A 26,908-nucleotide genomic window follows, 5' to 3' on the forward strand; every position below is an offset into this window, starting at 1 on the left:
TATGTATATGTATATGTGTATATGTATATATATATATTTAGAAAACAACAAAAATTTATGAAAAAAAATATCAAAATGTTTTCTTAGAAAATCGGCTCATTTTTTTAAATGGAAAACATAAAACAAAAAAAAAATAGTGTTAAAGTAGTGTTAAAAGAAAAAAAATATTTTCTGTAAAAATTGCCAAAAACTTTGAAAGGGGGGACGGCAAACTCCTTTCTTAAAAAAAAAAAAAAAAGAAAGAAATTTAAAGAAAAAAAATGACTAAACAGTTTCTTTGAAAATCGGCAGTAAAATAAACACAAAAGACAGCTTTTCTAAATTATATTTAAATTGTCCCTAAATTATATTTATATTTTCTGTTCTAATCCTGTTCTAAAGATTTTTTTTTCAAATAATATATATTCAAAACAGCTATGATATAGTAATGAAAAAGAACCGATGATGATTATTTATGGTCTTTTCAAAGAATAAATGGTCTTAAAATTTTGCCAAAAAGACATTTAAATTGTCATGAGTTAATAGGACGTGAGTCACAAACCATGGGAAATAAGTGTTTAATGCAATAAAAAAAGGGACCAAAATGTACAACTCTCCAAAAAAAGAGGAACGGCTGGAATATTAATACTGACACTTAGTAAACTCTGACGGGGAGTTTGTGGAGCTCAACACATTTAAAACATGTATGACTCGTGGGCGGTGTTTACATCACTGGAATACCTAACACGATACTTTTTGGTGCATTTGATCTCTCTGTCCCCCCAAAAAGCAACATAACATGCATTACAATTAAGCTGAAATTTGCACAATAATTACTAACATTTAAGATATATACAGCAGCATTGTGACCTCTTCAAAATAAAATCCCTTTCATAATATTAAAGAAAAGAGAACTCCACCGATAAAACATTTTCACTCCTGCAACACTGTAAATAACTATAAAAAACTGATGTAGCTCAACCAGAGAAATAATCTTTTATTTTTAAATTCACAAACCCTTCCTCGTCTAAACCTTCTGCCTACATTACCCACAATGCAACTCAATCACCGACACCTCAGAATTGTATTTTTCCATTTTCAAACTTGTAGTCCACCATTGAAGCCCATTTCTGTTGATGTGATGAAACAAAAAGATCCTTTAAGTCGTGATGAAAAACGGAAAAAAAATAATGAGACTAAAACGACTTGGCATCCAAAAATAACGAGAAGGATTCTCAAAAATAAGTGTTTTTAAAAAACAAGAATTTTTCTATCTAATCTGGACACACTTAGAAGCTTTCTAAAAGTAAAGTTACTATCTCAAAAAAATGAAACGCTTTCTTTGAAATTACAAGTTAGTATTTCAAAATAATTAGAAACTTTTTTTTTAAAGTGAGAAACTTTCTAAAAGTAATGATTAATATCAAAATAATGATTTTATATCTTGAAACGACGAGAAGCTCTTTCAAAGTAATGAGTTCGTTTTTCAAAATAATGAGAAACCTTCAAATTAATGACAACAAAATAATGACTTCCATATCTTGAAATAAAGAGAAACTTTCTCAATGAAGCGAGTAAGAAGAAAAATCCCAAAAAAACCTTAAAAATAATGACTTAACTCAAAATAAATAGAAACAGTAATATGAGAGACTTTTTCAAAATAATGGGAAACTCAAAAATGACTCTTTTCTTTAAATAATGATTTAGTATCTCAAAACAATGAGAAACTTTGTAAAAGAAAATAAATAATGACTTTTCTTGAAACAGAAACTTTCTCAGTGAATGAGTTAGTATTTCAAAATAATGAAAAACTTTCTCACACCTTTTATTCTCGAAATGACTCAGTATCTCAAAATGAGAAACTTCCTCAAAATAATGAGAATTTAAAAAAAGACTTACAAACTAATGAAGAACTTTCTCAAAAAAGAGAAACTTTCTCAAAAATGAGTAATCTCGTTTTGAAATGATGACTTAGTATCAAAATAAAATTCTTAACGTAATGACAATTTCGAAATGATGAAAAACTTTCTCAAAATAATGAGAATCTTCCAAAATAATGACGTTGCATCTCAAAAGAATGACTTATCTCAAAATAAAGAGAAACTTTCACAATGTAATGAGTTTTTCGAAACAATGAAATAACAACTTATCTTAAAATAATAACTTAGTTTCTCCAAATGAGAAGAAACTCTCTAAAAATTACAACTTTTCTTTGAAATAATGACTTTGTATTGTCACATTATTTTGAGATTTTGAGTCATTATTTTTAAAAAGCTTCTCATATCGAGATACAGCTCAAATATTTTAAATATTATTTTGGGAAAGTTTCTCATCATAGTGACAACAGGATCTTTTTCTTTTAATCACATTGGCACAAATAGGCTTCCATATAATGCCTTCAGTACCAATAAATGCTATATACCACCTTTTTTTACATACGCACTCGTACTTCCCAAAAACCTGCACACAGACTTGTAAAATCGGTGGAGTTCCCTTTTAAAAAACAAACAAAAAAACACTTATCCTTTCAATTTCAGGGATTTTTCATGAGTCCATTACAGAGAAAGCTGCACGTATATCGCCCGTACCATTTAAGCTGTAAAGCAGCAATTTGCAATTCTGTCTGAGAAACTGATGAAACATTAAATAATACTTTGAAATGTACGCGTCAGGAGACGTTTCCAGGGTGATAATGAAATGGCACAAACATTAGGAGGAAAGTCAAAGCACAGACGTGAAATGTTTCAAATAAAACGTCTCCAGTTTACAACACTGAAAAGTTACTCAAAGCACCTCAGGACTCTAAAAATCCTCCACACCCTCCTCAGAAAATACTGTTGCCTGTACACATGTACTATCTCGGGCAGTACTATTTTCAGTACCGATGTACACAGGAAAACTGTCGGACTCCCTGATAAATATTCACATCCTGCTTCGGGCTGTAAATGAGAAAAAGGAGCTCTGACACTCAAAGTGAAGGTGATGTGAAAAAGAAGAGATTATGTGAAACGAAAATGTGTTTTAACTGTGAAGAAATCAAAATTATGTGACTTGTGAGCCAAAAAAAAAGAGCCCTCCTTCCCCTCTTTTCACCACCTGTGCTGTTTACAAAATGTGCAGAAATCTGTGTTTGTGCTTTTTAGAGCCGGAACAATTTCCCATGAGCACCTGAACTCATCAAGAGGTCGTAAATCCCCTAAAAAAAGCGTTAAATTATGTGTAAAGAGGCTCACGTGGACGCGTTTTTCTCCCCGACAAATCTCTATAAAAGTCCGGACGTAGATGTAAATAATACCTCATTATGGCTTCAGTAAAACATTTTTAAAAAGTGCCGAGTTCTTCTACATTAAAGTCTCTGTTAAAAGGAACATGAACACGATGATCTGTGGACTTTTTTCAGGTAAATTTCCTTCAGTCAGTTAAAATCCTGAGTCTGCGTCCGTCCTGCTTACATGCAGGTGACCTCAGCTTTCCCCTCCTCCTGCTCAAAGCCTCCCTCCTCCAGGTGGGACAGGGCGCTGGGGTACCCCCCTCCGAACACCGGGAAGCCCCCGATGCCTCCGGTGGACGGAGACAGCTCCTCTGGAGAGACGGGGCTGCTGACCGCTCGACTCACGGAGCGGCTGGACACGTCGCTGTGGACAGATAGACTCTGCAGGACAGAAAGACACAGAGAGTTCGAGCCATTAGAGACACTTTTGCAAAAGGACAGGAGGCCAGCGGCCAATGGCAGCAGACCCAACCATGTTTTAGGATTTTAGGACATTTCTCTGATTTGAGGACCTTTCTAGGATTTTAGCACGTTTTTAAGATTTTTTAAATGTTTCTAGGATTTTAGCACGTTTCTACTATTTTAAGGATTTTAGCACATTTTTCAGGTTTTCGGACGTTTCTTGAAAAATGGGACATTTCTAGGATTTTAGCACGTTTCAGAACTTTTTTGACGTTTGTAGGATTTTAGGACATTTCAAGGATTTTAGGAAGTTTCTAGGATTTTGGGGATTTGTAGGATTTCAGGATGTTTCACCCAAAATGTCCTCTCCACTCTCATTGTCCGACAGGTGATTCCTGTCTCCTCTAGGGCACCAAAATGTCTCGATCCGGCCCTGATGCTGTCATTTATTACCGTGCTCGCTGCTTACAGTAATTTTCAGATTTTCCAGCTTTTTGTCTGAAATGTTTTTTAATGAAAATGCACAAATGAAATTCATCTGTACTCGCCACATCTCAGCCTTTCATACCCTCAGGTAATGAAAAACAAACACAAAGACGTTATCGGTTATCGGTATCGGTTGAAATAATCACTATCGTGCATCACTGAATTCTAGGATTTCAAATATGTTTTAAGGATTTCAGGACTTTTTTGGGATTTTCTGAAATTTCTGGGATTTTTTGACATTTCTAGAATTTTAGGATATTTCTAGGATCTTAGGACATTTTCAGCATTTTAAAATTATGTTACAGATAAAAAAAAAATAAATAAAAATTAAAACTTTCTTGAGGTAATTTTCTTGTTGGTTTTTGTTTGTGGGTTTTTTTTTGTTTTTTTTTTGCTTATTTTCAGGTAATTTTCTTGTAACGTCATTAATTCCTTGCTATTTTTGAGCAATATCTTGAAAAATCAAGCCAATTTACTCAGATATTAAAGGGTTTAAGTGGACTATCTAAAAGAAAGGGCTTCAGCTCGTCTGTTTCTTTGACAATCGGCCTTCAGCCTGAGCAACTCGACCACAAGTAAAATGCAACTTCCGCTTTGTTCAGCAGGGTGCAGCATCGACACACAGCAGCTCATCCCTGCAGCTTCACCGACAGATCTGTGCTCCTCCATGCATGCACGACACTGACCGAATAAATGACTGTTGTTCAACAAATAACACAAAACTAATTACAGGAGTGTTGTTTCCAGGAAAATGTCCATCGGTTTTTGGGTAATAATTAGCAGTCAGGTGCTTTTCTGTGCTGCAGAGTTGTTTTTTGTGTTTTCTGCCTCCTCAAGTGCTGCTCTCTCCTCTCCCTGCTGAGTCATTAAACGCACCTGTGCTTCATCTGCTCATCAGGAGCCTGCAGCTGAAACATGCAGACGATGTCGGTGAGCAGCAGAGAGGCCGTGTGTGTGTGTTTTCCCCCGAATTCAGTTTTTAATATTATTTTTTTGTGTTTTTCTGCATTGGGGCAGAGAGACGGGAGGATGACACGCGGCAAAGGGCCACAGGTCAGAATCGAACCCGGGCCGGACTCAGTCTGTATGAGGAACACACTACACCTGGTGAGTTGGGGTCGCCCCCAATTTTTTTTATTGTCACTCATCTCGTCCCCTTGGCTTCAGAAATGTAACTTTTGGGATCAGTGAATTAAGGAATACAAGTAGGTTTGTATTTATTATTATTTTTATATTATTTTTTCCATTCTTATTCATTTTATTAAATTTTTTATCTATTATTTATTTTTTGTTTTTGATTACTCTTACCTATAACCACTTACTTTTTATTTATTTATTTTATATTTTTATTATTGTTAATTTCTTTTTTTAAATTACTCTTACCTATAACTATTTATTATTATTATTAATATTATTATATTTGACTTATCTAATACTCTTACCGTACCTGCTTGCTTATTTATATTTGCTAAAAGTGTGTCCTTTTACTGAGAAAATTTTCTTTTGTGGAATGGGGGGTTGTCAGTGTTGACAATGGTTTGTTTATTCAAAATAAACAAAAAGCCAGTAAACATAATTTGGAAAAACATGCATGAGATGAACTTAGAAACCTCCATATGTTCACCAGCTAGTTTTACTGGACTGATTATGGGACTGTTTTACGCTTTTATTTTATTTTATTTTGTTTTACGCTTAAGTAAATCTTAAGTTTGAATGCTTGTGTAAAATAAAGCTTTTGTTGGTAAAATAAAGTAAAATAATCCCATAATCCCGTCACTGCAGTCTCTCCTCACCTGGTTTCTGGGTTGTGCAGCCGCCTGACTTCTGACCGGCCGCTGCAGAAACACGACCTGCTTTGTGGCCAAGTTCCCGTCGCTGCGCACACAGACGCACAGTGATGGTTAACTCAGAAAACAGGCTTTAAGGAGGCGTCGCCACTGAGCCGACTGAATTATCGCAAATATTTCTGTGGGTACAGAGTTTTGGAAATATCTACCTGTCGTGTCGGATGATGGGGGTGGGCAGCACACACGTGAGCAGCCAACCGAACTCAGCCAGAGTGTGAAGGAGGGGCCCGTAGTCTGTTTTCACGTTGGAGCCCTGAGCGTAAACACCACATACATGTAAAATATATATTATATTTAAATAATAATAATATATAAAGAGCCACTTATGGAAAAGTCGACTGCTGGAGGTGGAAAAGATGCCAAACTATCTGCTTTATAATCACTTAAAACCAACTATCCTGGTTGGTTTTTATATTTTTTGGTGAGGAGTCTGTAAATTAGGATAACTTGAAAGTCTCAGTTTCCCCAAAACACACATAAAAAATATTTTGGGTGCTTCGCCGTGCAACACATTCATCTGTATTTTTGTGCTTACTTCATGGTCGTCGTGACAAAAGATAAAATAGTAGCTGTCAAGATGATTTTTTTAAAAAGGGGGGGTTATAAGAAATCGGAGGTTTGGGAGCTCCACCGGAAAACTTTAAACATCAAAAACTAAATTTCCTGCATCCTGGTGCACCAGTTTGTGCATTTCTGCATCAACTTATGGTGTCATTGTCTTTAATTTTGTAAAAACAAAAGTCCTCAGCAAAAGCTGCCCTGAAGTCTACACCTGCACCTTAAAGGGATAGTTCACCCACGTAATGAAAATTCAGTCATTATCTACTCCGCCTCATGCCGATGGAAAGTCAAGTGAAGATTTATAATCCACAAAACACTGCCAAAGTTTCAGGGGGAAAATTCGTTGCACTTATCTCCCAAACAATGGAAGGATTCAGATGTTCAAAAAAATGCTGTTTAGTTTTGCAAAATATGTTTTTCTTTTTTCAAATCGTCAGAAATACCACCTCATGCGTGCATTAAAATCTTTTCTGTGATAAAAGGGAGTTTTTTAAGTTTGACGTGTCTCCATTAGGCGTATTTTATTTTCACAATTTCAATTTCCGCAATTTGAGGGACTTAATGCATAAATCACCCTGCCTGCACAGCTCTGCAGAAATCAAATCATGTAGCTCTCGTAAGAGAATAGGGTCATGCATAATTATTTCAACACGCACACACGCGCGCGCACACACACACACACACACACACACACACACACACACACACACACACACACACACACACACACACACACACACACACACACACACACACACACACACACACACACACACTGACCTCAATGACGGTCCATTGCTCGACGACGATGGTGTCGTTGGCAGGAGGAGAGGTGCTTCTCTCTTCATACACAAACAATCCCTCCAGTGATCGCGGCACCGGCTCGCCTGAAACAAACACACACGTCACTGTAAAAGGTGTGCAAATGTTTATATTTTCATGTTTCCATCATTACAAAATTAATAATCCACATTTGTAACAGTCAGGGAGCAAATGACACACAGCAGATCCTCTGAGTGCTGAAGGACGACCTGACAGTGAGAGAATGACCCACTTATTAGAAATAGGTTGAGCTCAGTGTGTGTGTGTGTGTGTGTGTGTGTGTGTGTGTGTGTGTGTGTGTGTGTGTGTGGATGTCACAGCAGCAGTGTGTGCTTTATATTTATTCCAGGCCTCAGAGGTCTGCAGATGATGTGGATGTCTGCCACTCCGCAGAGGAACAGGAAGTGAGGTTGCGAGGTCGGGAAGAGGGCTCCAAATATAGAGGCAGCGGGAGAGAGCGGAGGGGAGGAAGTGACTGAGTTCAGTCATCAGCGTGAATCACTGTTTTATGAGAAAAGATAATAATGGAAACGATAGAAGCAGAAACAGCAGTTGCTCTTAAAGAAGCGCTTCATTGAAATAAACGCTCCTCACATGAAACTGTTCCGTCTCTGCAGTGGAAAGATGCAAATACTTTCAAAATTAATACTTCGCGACCAGACACAAAGGACAGCGGCATTCACTTTTGCTCAAAAGGAAGAAAATCTACGACTGCAGCAAAAGTGTCCACGCACATCCAACCCAAACTCGGAGCAGGTGCTGCCCCGAAATAGAGTAAAAAAGGCAAAAATGGCTCAAACTCTGCAGGACTCCACTTCTCACTCATTTAATGCACCAAAGTGACAAAGAGACTAGACTGACATGAAAAAAACCCTAAATAAATGAATTAAGATATATATATATATATATATATATATATATATATATATATATATATATATATATATATATATATATACATATATATTTCATTTTTTAATATCTTTTATATATGTATTTTGTTGTTTTGTGTACATATACTTGATCTTTTTTTAGGACACTATGGGGTTTGCAGGACATTTATTGAATGTCCACATGTATATATTTTCTTATCTTGTTACTGCATGACCTAAAGAACTACAACTACCAGAATGCACTGCGCCATACCTGTTTGGTGACATAATGTAATGGCAGCTAGATCTCGTATTCCAGTAAAACACTAAACTAAAACAAGTTTCTGAAAACATTTGAAGTGAGAAATATGCAACTCAGTAACATTTGGCAGGTTTCCATCAGCCCTCGAAACTGCACACATTAAAACTGTGAATGTAAATTATGCCTAATGGAAACACGTCAATTAAAAAAAACGTTTATCACTAAAGAGTTTTTATGCTTACATGAGGTGGTATATGAGTCCTGTGAGACTGTAAAACAGCCTCACAGGTAAGAGGGAAAATATGTTTTTCATTTTGGGGTGAACTGTCCCTTTAAGAGTCAATCTAACATCAAACCGACCTTTCGGCGTGTCCCAGTAGACGAAGGAGTCCACCAGCGACCAGCCTTTGCGGTAGTAAGCGGCAGTCAGCTCCAGCCAATCAGCTTCCAGGGAGCTGACCACCTGACCCTTCCTGGAGACGCGCATGGAGAGCGCCCCCTGGTGGTACTGACAGGCCAGCGAGTCCAGAGGAGCGCAGCCCGGAGCCCAGGAGTGGAAGAAGACCAGCAACCGCAAGTCTGGAGGGAGCGCGGAGGAAAATATAATCTGAGGTACGTCATGGACACATTTCACTTTTATGCTGTTTTTAACTTTTGGAGGAAAAGATTTTACACTTTACTTTAATACATTTATTTGAAAACATCACCGACTTCGCTGGAGTATTTTTTTATTACTATACAGCAGCCTTTTCATATTATTTAAAAAATAAAAATAGTGAATTCAGACCAGTATTAGAACTGAATGCTTATAATGCCTGAATATAACTCAGGGACTTTTGGATTTGTTTTAGGGACAATTTTTAAAGAAAACATTGCTTCCAAACCCATGCCTGCAGTTTTTTAAATTATTTTTTAAATTGGTCTTTTTTTTTAAATTTTATTTTATTTTTTAAATTTTGGTCATTTTTAAAGAAACATTTTTGGTGATTTTTGAAGACACATTTTTTGGTCATTTTTTAAAGAAGAATTTGGGTGTTGTTATTTTTTAAAGTTCTGATTATTTTTTTTAAGAAAGAAATTTTTTGGGCCATTTTTTAAAGAAAAAATGGCATTTTTTTTTCTTTAAAAATTTTGGGTGAAAACATGACTGTCAAACCTGTGGGCCGGCAGTTAAAAAAAAATCCCCCAAAATGACACCATTTAACACAGACAGAAACTATTCAAACAGAAATGATCATTGTGACGGTCCTTGAACATGTCAGATTATACTGGTGGAACAAAATTCCATGACTATTCCAAAACTTTCAAGGTATATTTAGTTTTCAAAAACATTTCCAGGCCTGGAAATTGCATTTTGCAAATTTCATGATTTTTTTATTTCAGTTTTTTCATAACTGTAAGAACCTTTTGCAAGTGTATTTTGAATGCTGGCCTTTTAAATGCAAAATAGTATTTCTACATTGTAGTATTTCTATGTATACTTAAGTAAAAGATCTGAGTACTCCTTCCATCACTGATCACTGTTTATAGAAATTATACTTAACTGACACTAACGGAGACAAACAAGAGACGTGAGTGTCTCACCTGGACTGTAGGTGTTTTCCTCCAGCTCTCTGTCTCCGGGCGGAGTTCGGGGAGGGGTGCGTGGAGGGGAGCGGCAGCCCCTCTTCGGACTGTGCACCCTGCCGTTGGTGATCCCGCTCACCTGCTGGAGGACCGAGCCCACGAATCGAACGCCTCCCCGAGCGCTGCTGTTCACCTGCCAGAGTCAGACACACCGTGAACGCACCGCGCAACTAAAAAAACTACGCTCATTTTTTCTGAACACCACAGAAGAAGAGGTGGCGCACGCAAAGTCATAGAAACCAGAAATACTGGAAGTGTGACATTTTATGAGCAAACTGAATATATTTGCTCTTTGAACGAGAACGTGTGTGATGAAACTGACAGTGAACAAAGAGCGTCTCAAAAACACCGTTTCTGTTTTACAAAAAATATGAACTGAAATGATCCCGAACCAGCTGGTGTTTAAAATCATTATACTTCTTAAAATATGATTCCAAACATGTTTTCTTTAAAAAAAAAAAAAGGGGAAAGTATTTCTTTTTTTGAGAAGTGTCATGAAAATATCCAAATTGCACTTTTTTACAGGCCTAAGTAGATTCAATTAATCAGTATTTTACTTATTTAAGAGATTCTAGATCATTTTTACAACATTTTAGAGGTCAAAGTGTCAAGTATTTAAATTTTTTACGGTATTTTATTGGGCTGAAAAGGTGAAATTATCCTGTATTTTACTTATTTTAAGGACTTTATTGTCCTGAAACCATTAAAATATCCAAATTGTACTTCTTTAAGTATTTTGTAAATCAATGAAATTATCAAGTATTTCACTTATTTGAGAGATTCTCGAGGCGTGAAAGTTTCCAGATTATGTTTTTCTTACTAAAAAACCACTTCACAGTTATCTTGGGACCCCTTGGGGGGTTCGGACCCACAGGTTGGGCACCGCTGGACTACAGTGATAGTGGGTTTGAGAGGTCGCAGTAAATCCCACTGACCCTGTCGATGAGCGCTCTGACCGTGTCGCCCGTCAGCGAGTCTCCGGGTAACGGCCACTCCTCCACCTTCAGCATGGGCACGCTGTAGCACATGGACGCCATCTGCTTACTGAAAACACACACACAGACACACGAGCTGAGCGCTGACGGCGTTTGGCGGTGGAGCTGTTGAGGTCAGTGGGGAGTTTGTGGATCAGTGTCCAGCTGGAGGGTTCATAGTTCAGCTGTAATTGTCACTGAGCTGCAGACGCCAACGCATCCATCATTTATACGCTCAGCAGGAGGCGGCTACCACCTACTGTCTGAGCAATTATCTCAAAACGGTAAACAACTATTTAGGAACCTGAAGCGATGGCAGCTCAAACACGACATACTGCAGATTCAGCATCAAAGTGTTGAGTGTAAAAAAACACACATCAAGGCAGTTTTGGAAGAGGTACTCATATCTTTTGCTTATCAAAAAGTAGGAATACCACTCTGCAAAAAAAAAAAAATTTAAAAAAAAAAGATTTTTTTAAGAACGTGGTGAGAAGGCTATGAGCATATTTAACAATATGTGGCCCAAAATTTAGCAAGAAACTTGACAAGACTGTTACCTTAAAATTAAGGGGGGGGGTACATAAACAAAAAACCCCAAAAATAAAGAGAATAAAATGACCAAGAAAAAGTGCTAAAAAACTTTACAAAAAAATTACCTGAAATTTGCAAAAAAAAAGAAAGTATAAAAACAAACGAACCTAAAACAAAAACAAGAAAATTACCAGCAAAAAGAGCTGAAAATTGAAAAAGATTTATGTATTTATTTTTTATCAGTAATATAATTTTAAACATAAACATTTCTTGTCTCCTTTTACAAATTTCTTGTGGGTCATTTCTAGCCAAGTTGGTCATTGCCTTTTCTCTCATTTTTCCAAAAGAAATCAAACCAATTTGCTCAGGTTTCAAAGGGTTAAAGGGGTAGTTCAGTTCATTTGAAGTGGGGTTGTAAAAGTACTTATCAATAATCAGTGTATTCAGTGAATGTATGAAATATACTAACTATGGATCAGTACCTCATACAACACCCCTTCAAAAAAAGTAATAGTGCATTAACAGAAAAATATCACTCAAAGTGTTAACTATTACAGTGAAAGTACATTTTAGGTTGAATAGTCGCTTCCAGAAAGTTCTATAATTACATTTTTCATAATATTTTGATATTATTATGATGCTTTAACATGAGCAGCATTTTAATGTGACAGCTGCTGAATGTCGAACACATTTCAACTACTTAATATGCTGGACAGTTCCATACAAAGTACATTATTATATATTATAAATCGATCATATGTTGTGTTTGTAATGTAAAAGCTTTCAGATAAAGGTAGGTAAGTAAAATGTAAGTAAAGTAAAAGATTTCCCTCTGAAACTGAGTGGAACTATAAAGTAGCATGAAATTGAAATATTTTTCCATTGGTTCATTTTGCATAGAAACACCATCATTAACGTCATTACTTCACCTCTACTGCCTCCTTATGAAATAAAAATTATCATCACAGTTCAAGTATCCCAACCAATCAAACGTCAGAGGTCAGAGATACTTCGTAACCATTGGCTGCTGAGGGACCCCTGTTGTTGGGTGAATTTCCAGCCAATAGAAATCCTGGTAGACAAACAGCAAGTCAAACCAAAACATCCTCCAGTCTCCTCCAGGCACGCCAGTCTGACCTGCTACCGAAGCTCTGCATTAAATATGCAGCTGACTTCATTCATCATTCATCTATTTACTAGACAGTGTGGAGGTGAACATGTGGGCACAGCAGGAAGGCGTGTGTGTCAGACTGTATACACTGATCTGCTCAACAGCATTTGATACTGTCAGTCGTTAATTAACAAACTATAGGTGTAGATAATCGCTGCTCACGTTAAAGGGAGAACTAAAACCCACTTTCCATCAATAACGGGGTGCCACAGGGGTCTATTTCTGGCCCATTGTTTTTTACATTACACATAAATAACATAATTTTTCCTGACCGATATTTCAATGTTAATGTTGTATGCAGATGATACAGCTTTATATATTCCAGGTTCCTCCCAAACCCAGGCTCATCCTCAGTCTACCTTTAATGCTAAAATAGCAATTATTTCACCTTCATTAAAAGGATTTTACAGCCCTAAAAAGGTGAAAATATCTAACATTCTCTAAGGATTTTAGAGGCTTAAAGAGGTGAAAGTATCCAGTATTTAAATTATTTTAGCAGATTTTAGTGGCTTGAAAAGATTAACATATACTATATTCCACTCATTTTTAGGATTTTAGAATCCTAATCATGAAAAGGTGAAAACTTCCACCATTTCACTTATTTTCACGATTTTTAAGTCCTGAAAAGGTTGTACCCAGTATCTCACTTATTTTTAATTTTTTTTGGTCTATCTTACAAGGTAAAAATATCCAGAATTTTACACTTCAGGGTCATACAAAATTGAAATAATTGTAATGTCACTTATGTTAAGTGTCATTAAGCATCTTAGAGACCAGACCAAGTCCAACAAAAATGCAAGTATTCAGTATTTTGCTTATTTGGGCTTTTCTCAGTATCTTAGAGTCCTGAAAAGATAAGCGTATCCAGTATTCAATGTGTTTTAGAGATTTTCAAGGCTGTCAAATTACCAAAAAATCCAATATTTCAGTTTTAAAAGATTTTAATCAATCAGCACTCCAGTCCGTATTTTGATGTCCATTTTTATGCAGATGATACAGTTTTATATGTCCCAGGTTCTACTCCAACCCTGACTCATTTCCTTCTTCAATAATACTGATGAAATGAAGTTAATAAACGTGTGTGTCTAAATTTACAATGACTGAAGAAGAAAAGCCCTCAAATAAAAGTAATTTCAGATGTTCAGGTAATAAATTAAGAGCGTTGTTTGAGGTTTGGTGTTTAAAAGAGGGTTTGGATTGGAGTACCTCGGTCTGGGACGGGCCAGGATGGCTCTGTAGAGCAGACTGAAGGGCAGTGAGCGGGTTCGGCCCACAGACAGGATGATGGGGTGCAGGGCGGTCAGGACGTAGCCCTGTGTGTAGTAGGGCTGCAGCGCCTGAGGCAGCTCGGAGAGCGAAGCCACGTACTGAACTGTAGGACGGCTACCTGCATTAACAGAGAAATGAACAGTCGGAAACAAGTCAGTGAAATGCATTTTAGCGGGTTTATGAAGGTTACTGCCACATGCACTTCAGGCAGATTAGTGGGAAAGAAAAGTGGCATCATGCATTAATGGAAAAGCTTTGGTTCATTCTGAGTTTATTGCCATTTTGCAGCCAACCCTTAATGCTGTCTGTGTTTTAAGCCTTCTGACGTCCTCTTAATCCACCACAATAGCCCAAAACACAAAGTTATTTTGTTGTCTGTTATGTGACAAAAAAGCAGGATTTTTCTTTTTGTTTTTGCTTGAAAAAAGTATTTAAACATTGACGCCCGTACATGAGGACCATTTACTCCATTCACACGACGCAACACGAGCCCAGTGTTTCCAAATGTACCCGCCACAGAGACGGCTCAGTTCAGCAGTGAATGTGCTGCAGAACTGTGGGTGAAAGCCTAAAATGGACAGAAAAAGATGGTATTTTCAGATTTGTCTGTGTTATTGTAAACATGGGACACGGTCCAGCGTCCAAAATCATGCACGCTGTCTGGGAAAGTTTTCTTTTCCTTCCTGTATAATGACTGAAACATCACTTTTCCACTGTTGCTGCTAGAAAAAGGAAAGCACACACACACACACACACACACACACACACACACACACACACACACAAAATGGGGTCTGTTAAACGTAAATACAGATGCTAATCATGACCGAGCGTAGCATTTATTTGAATATGAGTTTGTATTTTAGTCCAGAGTCAAATAAAGTGCTATTTTTCGTAATTTATCCCTTATGGAACCATTTATTAGATATACTTCCACATATATAGTTACAAATCCTGCAGCTCGTGAAATTGACTCATTATCATCTTCACATCAAATCTGCAAATAAAAACATTGTGTATCTGGAAACTAAAAATGCTGCCGCCTGGTCTGAGACTTTTAATATCCAGCTGTGTCTGAAGGCTTCAAAGACTTAATGACGGCCATAAAAACAACAACCGCTAACCCGGCATGTAGAGGGAACCACCACATCACCACACTCTTACGTAAAGGTTACATACAGCACATGTATATGTACTAACTGTACGTGTATTTTTAGTGCTCCAGCTGTGACGTCTGATGTGGTTTTCTATCTGCTACATACGAGGTGCGGCACTGAGAAGGACACACACAAAAACATGCACAAAGTAGTCGAGTATACTCTTTATGCTGAACTAGAAAAGCCGAAAAGTTAATCTTACTTAAAATAATCTTGGAAACCGACTGCCTTGAAAGAGGAACGTAAATATGACAACAAATCTTAATTTATGTGTATTTTATATCTAATTGTTTACTTGATATCAGCTGTATCTACTTAATTTTGTGAAGTTGATGCAACTTTAAAATGACAAGTGGAATTACCTTGCTCTTTCTAAGTGTTAGCAACTTTAGTAAACAAAATTAATCTGACTTGTTTAAGAAAAAACAAATATGACGGACTAGCTTGTAACCAGCAGATACAGATATATAGCACAGTAAACTTGGTTTACTGAAGTCGCTTAAACTTAGAAAGATTGATTTCATTAAATTTATGATTGTTAAGTTGCAACAACCTCAAAATATTAGGTAAATATAACTTAATTCTGAGTAAACCTAACCCTTAGATATAAACACCAATTAAGATTAATAGTTATATTTACTTACATTTTTCGAGGTTTCCTAGATTAAAAAAATAAATAAAATCAGTTGTCAGATGTCAGTGTGCTGTGACATTATTGGGTAATTGATTGTTATTGTTGCAACTAACGATTCTTTCCATTCGTAATTGTTTAGTCTCTAATACGTCTTAGCCTGGATCATGACCTCTAACACTTCTGATTTGAGTGAAACAAAATTTTGACTAATTATCAAGCAATAAAATGTCAGAAAAATACCCATTAAATTTTTCCCCAGAAAAAGTTTATTTTTTGTGTATTGCTGTTATTTTTTGATGAATTGCTTTTGTACTAACGACTGTTTTTTAAAGATTTTTTTTTTGTCTTTTCACCTGTATTTGACAGGAGAGCGCTTGAGTGAAAGGAGGCAGAGAGGCGATGACATGCAGCAAAGGGAGTCGAAACCGAGGACACAGCGTCTGTACACGGGACGCCCGCTCTGCCAGGTCAGCTGCCGCACTTATACCGCTCTGTGACATGTAACTGCAGGAATTTTCAATTGCTTCGAGATAAACGGACATAAACCTGCTTAAAAACAACGCTCATACAGGATTCCCACCCATGCACCATTTAAATCAGAGGTTTTGTCATCTGGTCTACCCATCTCTCTCTCCTGTTCACGTTATCCTTATTCTGAACGGTTAGAGGTGCAGCGAGCGCACGCTCAGCGCTGAGGAGCCGCTGCTCTGTCGCTGGTTCAGTCTTGTGTTGTTTTTCTTGAAAATCCTGGCTGGAAATCCCTGTGACCATCACCATACTTCCTGTGTCCACAAAGAGTGGCTGTTCACAGAGGGGCTTGGCTGTGTGCCACACACACACACACACACACACACACACACACACACACACACACAGAGTCCATTTAACACATTTCAAGTTGTGTGTGTGTGCATTCCTCACCACAACCCCCCACATTCTCACGAACAAACACCCCAGAGATCGGGGAGACCAGCTGAGATCACGGCAGCCTCTGAATGGTTTGTCTGGCCGGCTCCATTATGAGACTGAAGACCAGAACCTCAATGAAACCTCGAACGCAGGGGCCGCGGCAAAACACAGCCACAAAAACTGCAGTTTACGGGCATTCCTGTGGGTTTAAACTTTCTCCGAACTATTTCGGTTTAACACCAACATGTACATGTTGCAGCTGGTGACTCAAGTCGATGCTTCACTTTTACTTTATTTACTTGCTTTGCTTTGGGGCGACTTTGCAGAATGACAGGAGGCCAGGGGCCAGTCGCAGCAGGCCCATACATGTTTCCAGGATTTTAAGACATTTCCAAGACTTAAGGGCTTTTCTAGGACTTGGGACATTTCAAGTATTGTAGCACGTTTATAGGATTTTGGAGATTTTAAGACATCACTAGGATTTTAAATATAATAATATAATATAATTTAAATAGGACTTTACGACGTTTCAAGGACTTTTGGACATTTCTAAGATTTTAAGACATTCCCGGGATTTTAGGATGTTTCCAGGATTTTTGGATGTTTCTCGGATTTATGACATTTTTAGGATTTTAAAGCATTCCCAGGATTTTAGAACATTTGTAGGATTTTCGGACATTCCTATGATTTTGGCACATTTTTAGCATTTCAGGACGTTATGAGTATTTTAGATCATTTCTAGGATTTTAGGACATTTCTGGCATTTTAGGACATTAGGGGCTTAGTGAGGACTTCTATCGAGGGGTGCGGGGGATCCTCTACACCCTCTACGGCATTTTTTGATAAACAAGCTCTATTTTGATGTTGTTTTATGCACTCTGGTACCTTATGTACACTGAAAAAACAACAGTTTTCAGTATCAATCACTTCATTTTTTATCGTGAATGAGAAAATGGTTGGGATCTACCCAGCACTCTGTCGGGGGCCAGATTTGGCCCGCGGGCCGTAAGTTGAGAATCAGTGCTTTAGGGTGCGAAACATGTGCAGTCGAGTCAAACATGGATCTCCTGCAGCGTGCTGAGGGTCAAAACAGGCGACCATGCTGCAGATAATGGCTCCCAGGAGGAGCATGATGTCATACAAACACACCTCCAACCAAAGCTTTTGTTGCTCGTCTCCTCCCCTGCTTTCAGTCCTCACACCCCCCTCCCATCCTGCCGCCACTCGCCCCTCAACCCGCACACTGAGGCCTCTGTTTAGGGCTATGTGGGAGAAAAAAGAGGAGGAGGAGGAGGAGGAGGAGGAGGAGGAGGAGGAGAGGAAGAAGGGCAAAGAGGGTAAAAAAGGGGGGAAAGGAAAGTAGAAGTGGGAACAGCAGCAGGATGGGGGGGGGGGCAACAACTGAGCGAGGGGAGACAGAGCCGAGAGAAAGGGAGGCGAAGGAAGGAGGAAGGAGCCAGACAGCAGTTACAAGATGGATTTTATGAGCCGTATGTGAATGGAAGAGAAGGTGTGAAAAGGAGAAAGTTGCCTGGCAACAAAAAGGAAACTAGAGGCAGAAAAACAAGCAGCTCTGTGAGGCTGAAACTCGTTGAGCTGAACACAAACGTCAGCGAGCTCACCGGGACGCGTTCAGCCGCTGTGATGCCACATTCAGGTCACGCGCTTTTGACCATAATTCAGGAAACAAAAGCGTTCACATCGGCCTCCGAGCGGTGTATTTCCTGGTCTGAGATCATTTCTGACTCTCATAATGTCCTTAAAGACTTAAAGACGTCACTGGCAATTACAGTTATAATAAATTCAGCTGATTATATGGAGCCCAAAAGGTGCCATGGAGAGAAACAATAAATAAATCGAGGCCACATTTTACTGACTCGTGCGCACAAGATGCTATAGCGTGGACTCAAACATTTGTTCTCTTGTTCTCTCTCTGCTTTGTTTTGGTTGATTTGTGCGCTCATGATAAGTGTAACGTAATATAACGCTGAACTGCTGCAGCTGCTTCAGGTAAACAACGCTGAAGTTAGCTTCAGATTCAGTTTAGGGAGTTAAGGTTGAACATATTTTGCATATTTTGCTCCTCCTACTGTGGTGAAAGCACGTTGGACGTCTAATTAAAGCCTGAACGTTGTCTGAAAACCGCTTTTAAATTTGTGAAACCTTTATTTTATCTCTGAAAATGCAAAAAAATAAAAATAAAAAAATAAAGATTTCACTGCATTTTTCACACATAGACCACACTGAACCAGGTCCAGATCAAAACCACTATACTTACACGGGTCAAACTCAGATTAGATCATCCCAGAGAGGCTAAAGATTACTAAAAAATAAAAATAAAAAACAATATCAGATTTGTAAAACAGTTATTTTATTCCTGAAAATGAAAAAAAGTACATTAATTTCACTATATTTCTTGCAGAGTAAACGTCCAACATGTTTTCACGATAGTAGGAGCGGTTGAGCTTCATAAATCACATTAGCCTTAATTCTCCTCTTAACTGCTGAACTGGAAGCTAACGTCGGCGTTGTTCACCTGAAGACGGCGCGGTGCACTTGAGTTTTTTGGGGAGAAAGGCTGCTCTGTTGTGCCGTCTCTCTTTAACGTTTATGACGTCACACTTATCTCTGTGCACAAATGAATCAAAACAGTGGAATGAATGAATCAAAATGAGGGAAAAAATGTGTCTTAAGGCCACGTAATCACATCTTGTGCGCTCGATTTAGTTAAAACGTGGCCTCGATTTATTTATTTTTTCCTCTCATTGGCACCTCGCGGGCTCCGTATGATTCAAAAGAGCGGACGGTCGCTCTCTAGTCTCGGTCTGGGTCCTTGTTGGACTTGGATTCGTCCCGCCTGACTCTGATGAGTGGAAAAACCAGAACAGTAAAGTTACAGCTTTAAGATAAACAATGAGCCGAAACTTAAACCGACCGACCGAGTGATGATTAGAGATTAATGGAGATTATTCGATGAGGCATTTAAGCCACTTAAGTGTCCACCTCAGATCACTGACGCCACATAAGACCGATGAGGACTCCACGAACTGGATTCAAAGATGATTGATTACCGAGCTGCCCCGTTTGTGCTGCCTCACGCTGACCTTGAACTCTCCTCTAAATTTAATAAAAATAAAATACTGTCTTTAATCTGAAATAATCCAGATTAGATTCTCAGATTAAACGGAGATTACAGAAAACTGCACTCAACCCTGGAAATAATGACGAGCGCTCGCAGGCAGATACTCTTTTACAATCAGGACAGCGAAATCGAAGCTTCGGTGGGTCAAATATAAATAAATCAGTCGCTCTTTCTTCACGGATTAGAAGACGGGAACAATTCAGCCCGCGTTTCCTTCAAGCGTCTTCGAGTTCAACCAACCAGCGCTGAACGCACGTCAGCTCAGGTTAAGCCGTCTCCGCAACCGCAAATCCCTTTGTATCGTCCCATTTGTTCATCTCGTCCTGACCCTCACCCTTCACATCATCCTCTTATCTTTGATTCCCCTCAGCGTCCACTTCAAGTCTCTGCGTGGCGCCGCGGCGTGCAGAGACGTGGAGGACGGTCGGGGCGGCTGCCAGCCTCGAGGCTTCAGGCTTCACGTACAGAGTCATTTGTTAAAGGAGGAAATGCTGAAGTTTGGTCGTTTTAACATGAGAAAGTTATTTAAGATGTAACGACTCGTCCTGAGGGGAAACTGTTGTGCAGCAGCTGCAGCAAAACGCAGGAAAAAAAGGACAAATATAAAATATCAATAAGTGCACGTTTACAAATATCACAGTAGGCTGAATATCTTCTTTGACTTTTAACATCTTGGGACCATGTTGGAAATAAGTGTTTTTACTTTTTATCCTTTAGATTTTTTTTGTTTCGATATATGAAAATATGTCAATAAAAATCAATCAATGTAAAGAAAATATACAAAAAACAAACATAAAAACTACAAAGATGCAAAAATACAACCACAGCTTAACCCTTAGGGACTGTCTGGCACATTTTAGGAATATTTCTTGCATATGATATAAATTTCATCAAGATTGTGTATTTTTGTTTGATCTTATTTCAAATTCAGCTCCTACAATGAGTCTAAAATACACTGTGGAAACTAAATAGTTACATTCAGACTGACATGTTTGATCCCACAGCCATCAAAGCAGAAAAACAGGACTTGTATTATTTCCGGGTGTCATTCTGGGCTTTTAACTTTGTCATTTCGACTATTTTCCACCTAATGACCACATTTTTTTATCATATTTGGCATATGGAGAAAAAACTCGTGTTTCCAAAGCTAATCAATGAAATAGGCTGTGATAATAAAAAAGAATAATAAAATACAATTTAAAATAAATGCATTTAAAAAAAAACAAAAACTTTGCATATAGTATATTGCCAATAATTCTTTTTTGTGTGTGTTTTCTTTTTCTCTAAAAACATGGTGGCATCATGACAAAAGCCTGACATTTAAAGGGTAAAAATTCTCCAAATTAATTAACATTTGATATTTATGATTAGGACTAATGTTGGTTACAAAAATAAGTGTTAGTATCTGACACTGCACAAAAATAAATAATGTATAAAATGCAGTATTGCTGCTAATCATTGACATCTCTGTAATAATCGAAATAATAATAATAATACACTTAGCATGTAGTATATTTAAAAAAAAACATCTAAAAACATAGTGGCACCATGACAACTATTTGTAATATAATATTTTCAAAGCTTGATTATGAAAAGTGCAGTTTGTGCGCAGACAGCGAGGAGCACAGTGAGCCGTTTGCTTTGAACAGATCAATAACTCTGTTAACCATTCGGTGCTCTGCTGCGCTGCCTCTGGCTCCACGTCCACTCTCCTCTCAGTCTCAGTGTAAAACCAGGCCAAGCTGACTGGGAGCGCTGCAGCCACTGGGCACGGCACTGGGAGACACACAGGGGGGTGATGGTGTGTGTGAGAGGCAGACAGGAGGTGTGTGACTCTGCGTGTGTCCCAGAAAAAGAAAAAGAAAAAGAAAAAGAAAAAGAAAAAGAAAAAGAAAAAGAAAAAGAAAAAGAAAAAGAAAAAGAATAAGAGAGGCCCGAGAAGAGCGGAGCGGTGCAGGGATGATTCTTACAAAGACGTCCTGGTGACTGTAAACTTCAGAGATCAGCGTTTGCAGAGTGTCAGCGGCGTTTTTAGGATTTAACGGCACTGGGGCCAAAGCCCGAGGTCTGAGGGGGATCCTCATTCTTTATAAACAAGCTCTATTTTTTTTTTAAAATGCTTTTTCACCTTTATTTGATAAGACAGCGTATACGTGTGAAAGGGTGGAGAGAGAGGGAATGACATGCAGCGAAGGGCCGAGGCCGGCGGAGTCGAACCCGCGACCGCTGCAGCGAGGACTCAGCCTCTGTACATGGGCCACCCGCTCTATCCACTAAGCCACTGACGCCCCATCAAGCTCTATTTTGATGCATTTTTATGCACTAAAAAATACATTTTTTAACTTAAATTATGATTTGTGATGTTAAAGATTTTAGTCGTTGTTCGTTATCAGTGCTGAGTAGAAACAGAATAATTTAGAACTGCTATAATTAAAATGTGTTGACCAGAGTTGGAAAAATAGTGTTTTTATAAACTGTATAGTTTATAAAACTAAGTAAGCACATTAAGTCGAGTACACGTATGGACGGAGTGGCGATTAGATCCAGGACTTTTTATGATAACTGGGGACTGTTCATAATTTATGAGAGGGGAGGGGCTGGTGCAAAGAGGGTGAAGCATGTCAAAAAATTCTTAAAGCACAGAAGGAATTTATCTTTATTTTACCCTAGATTTTTAAGGAAACCATGGCTTCCAAACGTTTTTGGCAATTTGTTTACCTTTAGAAATTTTGGTGATTTTTATGAAACTTTTTGCAAGTTTTTTTCTAAAATTTTTGGCAAAATATGTGTGATTTTCCCCCTCTTTTTTGCATTTTTTTTCTCTCAAATCTTTGGGAATAATTTTTTTCTTTGCTTATGTTTGGTGATTTTTTTTCTTTAAAAACTTTTAGGTGATTTTTGTAAGTTTTGATTTTTTTTTTTTTCTAAAATGTTTTTGGCTGTTTTTTAACTTTAAAATTTTAGGTGATTAGTAACAAACCCACAGGCTCACCAAAATAAAAATTGCCGAAATTACACCATTTATCTGCATAAAAAACAGTCTTTGAACACATCATGTGGGACGAACTCTTCATGCATTTTCCCCGAGTTAATCACGGAGGCTCCAGAAAAAGAAGAAACAACATTTGTAGCTTTGGAAATGATAAATAAAGAACAGTCCCTTAGGCCTCCTCTTATTTCTGAATCTGCATATATCTGAGGCTATTTCTACGACACTCGGGCTGAAGCCTCAGACGCCCTCCTCCTCTGATGACACCACAGCAGGCTTTAAATAAATCTGGGTGTTTTGTGTAGAAAAGGGTGCAGGTGAACTTGCCTGAACATAAATTATTACAGACAAGTAGTTCAGCGAGATATTCAAAAAGACAAACAGCGCTCGTCGACCTGTGAGGCATCTGTTAGCCAGGTGCTCGGTGGGAATGGCACGTACCGACAGATGTGTTATTTCAGAATCTCACAGAGACGAGCGACTCTTCACACCTCCTCCGCTGACAAAAAGCCCAATTAAAGCATGAAGACACTGAGAGATTATTGATCCTGAACTTTTATAACGTTAACCTGCGATTTCAGCACACTGAAAATAAACACAGAACCTGCACGTTTGAGACTTCTTTAACAAGCCATTATAATTTTGATTTTATTTATCATCACCTGACCTGCAGCTCAGGATCATTAAAGGCAGCTGTGCCAAATTAGCAGAGCAGGGAGCCTTCAACTGCTGCGCGTTTGCTTTAATCTCAGTTTTATTGTTTGATGAATTTGTTTATCACCCTGCTGACTTTGTTTGTTTGGGGTTTTTGATTTTGAGGCTTCACCCTGCGACTCTCCTCACATCCTGCAAATCAAATCGACTCCTAAATCATCCGAAGCATCCGGGTTCATCACGCAAACTGTGAGTAAAACTCACGACGAGCTGATCACGTCTGCAGGGTCTGTGGCTGTTCACATTTTTATGTTCACAGTTTTATGTTTACTCCAGCAGGTTGGTAAAGTCCTTAATGTTTGCAAAAATATCAAAAGGCAGCTTTACTTGGTGCAGTTATTAGTAGTTGTTAATAATCAGTACTGAGCAGAAACAGGATATTTTATAACTGCGATCATTAGAAATGTAATGACCAGAGAAAAATAGTCCAAGTTTGGACAGAATGACAGATGATTAGATCCAGGACGTTTTCTGATCATTAGGGACTGTTGGTAATTTATGAGAGGGGGAGGGGCCGGTGCAAAAAGGGTGACACATGCCAAATATTTGTTTATTTGTTTATGTTTATTTTCTTTTTTGGGCAATTTTTTTTTCTTTTTCTTTTTCAGAAATGTTGGTGATTTTGAGCAACTTTTTGTGGGTGTTTTAACCTTTTTGGCTTTTTTTTCTTTTTTTTTGGTGATTTTTAAACATTTTTGGATGTTCCTTTAAAGTTTGTCGGCAGCGTTTTTGTTTCTGTAAAAAAAAAACAAAGGCAATTTTCTTTAATCTTTTTGGGCAATTGTTTTTCTATTTTTTGAGCGTGAAATTGTTTAACTTAACCTAAAATCTTTGGTGATTCATCATCAATGCCATCCAAAGTCACTGGCCCACCAAAATAAAAATCAGCAAAGTCAGACCAGTTATCAGAAACTGTAAAAAACAGGAATAATAGTTGGATTATCAGTTTTGCTGTAATTCTAAGTTTGCTGCAGTAAACAGGACATTAAATTAGTCCAATTATTTCTGGTGATTTCATCACACAGACAATCTCTTCACAAATCCTGAGTTGCACAGTTATTTTTTAGGCGGTGTGGATGAAATCAGGAGACTGTAGCACCTTTGTTTGCTCTGCAGTCAGCGGGTGTTTGCATTTTGTCCCTGGCTCGGCTCCGTCTGGGAGGTGAGAACAGCGAGTGAAATTGGGCGCACATCAAATATCCTCTCTATCGTGGAGCGAAGCCTGCAGAGCCTCGTTTTGGACTGAGGAGACGCTCCGCTTTGAAGCCAGAACATTTTGGCTTTTTGTGTGTTTCAGCTTCCAGTTGGCAAAAAGAAACTTGACTATGAAACCAACGACGCCAATTTTCTTTTCTAGCAAATCATAAAATTAAGTGATTAACACAAGGAAACTGTTTTAAGCAGTGATACTCAACTTACGGCCCGTGGGCCAAATCTGGCCCCGGATAGGGTCCCGGGTGGCCCCACAACCATTTTCTAATTCACAATAAAAAATAAAGTGATTCACACTGAACTGTTTTTGTACTCTTAGTTTACATAAGATGACAGACAGCATAAAACAGCATCAAAATAGAGCTTGTTTATCAGAAAAAGTGTCAGTGGAGGATCCCCGGCACCCCCAGACAGAGGTCCTAGCTAAGACCCCAATGACCTAAAGCCCCTAGAAATATCCTAAAATCCTAGAAACTTCCAAAATTCTTAGAAACATCCTAAAATCCTATAAATGTCCTTACAATCCAGAAACCTCCTAAAATCCCTTAAATATCCTTAAATTCTAGAAATGACCTAAAGTCCATAAAATGTCCTGAAATCCAAAAACATCCAAAAATGTTAGAAACATCCTAAAATCCTAGAAGTGTTATAAATCATAGAAATGTCCTAAAATCTTAGAAACATCCAGAAATCCTAGAAATGTCCCAGAGTCCTAGAAACATCCTAAAATCCAAGAATGTCATTAAGTCCTAAAAATGTCCTGTAATCTTAGAATCATCCTAAAATCCTACAAGCATCCTTAAATCTTAGAAAGGTCCTGAATGTGTCGAAACATCCTAAAATCCTAGAAATGTCCTAAAACTCTAAAAGTCTCCTGAAATCCCATAAATGTCCTAAAATCCTGCAAACATGTACAGGGCTGCTGTCCCCTGTCCCCTGTCCCCTGTCCCCTGTCCCCTGTCCCCTGTCCCCTGCCTCCTGTCATTTTGTGAGAGAGCACGTTGATTATCTGGTTTAAAGTCTTGTAAAACACGGAGAGAAACGCCAGCCGTCACCAGACTGCACATGACTCGTCTGGACTGGAATCGCTCCGGTTTCTCTTTGGCTCTGCCAGTTATGGCGCCTTCACACTCTGAGACGGACGAAAACTGGCACGTTTCATTTCAGCCCGCGAGCACGGACAGCCTCCACATTAAAACCCTTTTTTACTGTTAACTCAGTGAAAATGCAGTCTGGATTTCTCTTCTCCGTTCGTCAAAAGCAGCATTTAGCGATTAAACACTCAAACAAACAGCTGTTTAGTGAAAATGAATCAGGCTTCGATGACTTCACTCACATGTGGAAGCATTCAGGATGCAAGTGACCAAATTTAGACCAGTGAGCGCCGGTTTGATCAACTGCAGGTGAAAAAGTCTGAAATTTGTCGAGCACGTTTGCACACGAGAAATCTCCCAAACACAGCTGCAGACAGTCGACACGCCAAACAGCTCAGACAAGTTTTTACCCAGCAGCCACTGCAGTTTCCTCTGTGGCTGCGCGACGCACATTTCTTTCTTTCTGAACCGGGAAAGGTTGAGTTCAAAGTTTTCTGTTATAGATGTGAAGTGTTGGTCCCCACTATTACGAAACTGCCGGATGCTAAGTTATAGTACTGACGGTACTTCAGCAACTGACGGTACTTCAGCAACTTCAGCAACGGTACTTCAGCAACTGAAGTACCGTCACTACTGACGGTACTTCAACAACATCGGCGTGGTTTTTAGGGTTATTGAGGATGCTGAATCCATTTCTGACATTTTCAAAGTTCAAAATGTTTTTTATTTAACCTGAAGTCTGCATATTTTAACCGCAGCTGAGCTGATTTTGATGAATTTTTATTCAATTGAGACATTTTGGAGGACACTGAATTGAGTGGCTTAGACAGGTAACTTACTGTAGTTTATGTTTCTGACATAATTCAAATTAAATTAATTTTTTTAAAAAAATTAATTAAAATAACTTCACATCAGAAGAATAGAACTTGTACAAATAAGGGCAAATATATTCTAAAACTTTTTAAAAAATTTTTCATTTTTTAC

At 38.3% G+C, this 26,908-nt stretch overlaps 1 protein-coding gene and 1 long non-coding RNA gene across 5 annotated transcripts in view; one reads left to right on the forward strand and one right to left on the reverse strand.

Annotated features, from left to right (window-relative positions):
- Positions 1–540: 540 nt before the first annotated feature.
- rftn2 (raftlin family member 2) overlaps positions 541–26,908 on the reverse strand; it is a 33,422-nt gene continuing 7,054 nt past the window's right edge. Inside the window, exons 2-9 of the mRNA XM_088083719.1 lie at positions 14,011–14,191; positions 11,064–11,172; positions 10,087–10,261; positions 8,863–9,081; positions 7,327–7,433; positions 6,135–6,238; positions 5,932–6,013; positions 541–3,631 (exon numbers count right to left, since the gene is read on the reverse strand). Coding sequence (XP_087939845.1) covers positions 3,428–3,631; positions 5,932–6,013; positions 6,135–6,238; positions 7,327–7,433; positions 8,863–9,081; positions 10,087–10,261; positions 11,064–11,172; positions 14,011–14,191 — 1,181 coding nt within the window. The 3' untranslated portion in view covers positions 541–3,427. The remainder of the gene's footprint in view (positions 3,632–5,931; positions 6,014–6,134; positions 6,239–7,326; positions 7,434–8,862; positions 9,082–10,086; positions 10,262–11,063; positions 11,173–14,010; positions 14,192–26,908) is intronic.
- The window catches only part of LOC148188594 (uncharacterized), a 36,263-nt gene continuing 14,229 nt past the window's right edge, over positions 4,875–26,908 (forward strand). For 2 of the 4 annotated variants that reach the window (XR_015777726.1, XR_015777725.1), the window contains exons 1-4: positions 4,875–5,245; positions 8,880–9,114; positions 16,231–16,331; positions 20,286–23,807. This is a non-coding gene — a long non-coding RNA (uncharacterized LOC148188594). The remainder of the gene's footprint in view (positions 5,246–8,879; positions 9,115–16,230; positions 16,332–20,285; positions 23,808–26,908) is intronic. The other 2 variants (XR_015777728.1, XR_015777727.1) reach the window with 2 other exon arrangements.

Source organism: Plectropomus leopardus, chromosome 10, assembly GCF_026936395.1.
Source record: "Plectropomus leopardus strain MGB_pleo_1.0 chromosome 10, ASM2693639v1, whole genome shotgun sequence".
Lineage (NCBI taxonomy): Eukaryota > Metazoa > Chordata > Actinopteri > Perciformes > Serranidae > Plectropomus > Plectropomus leopardus.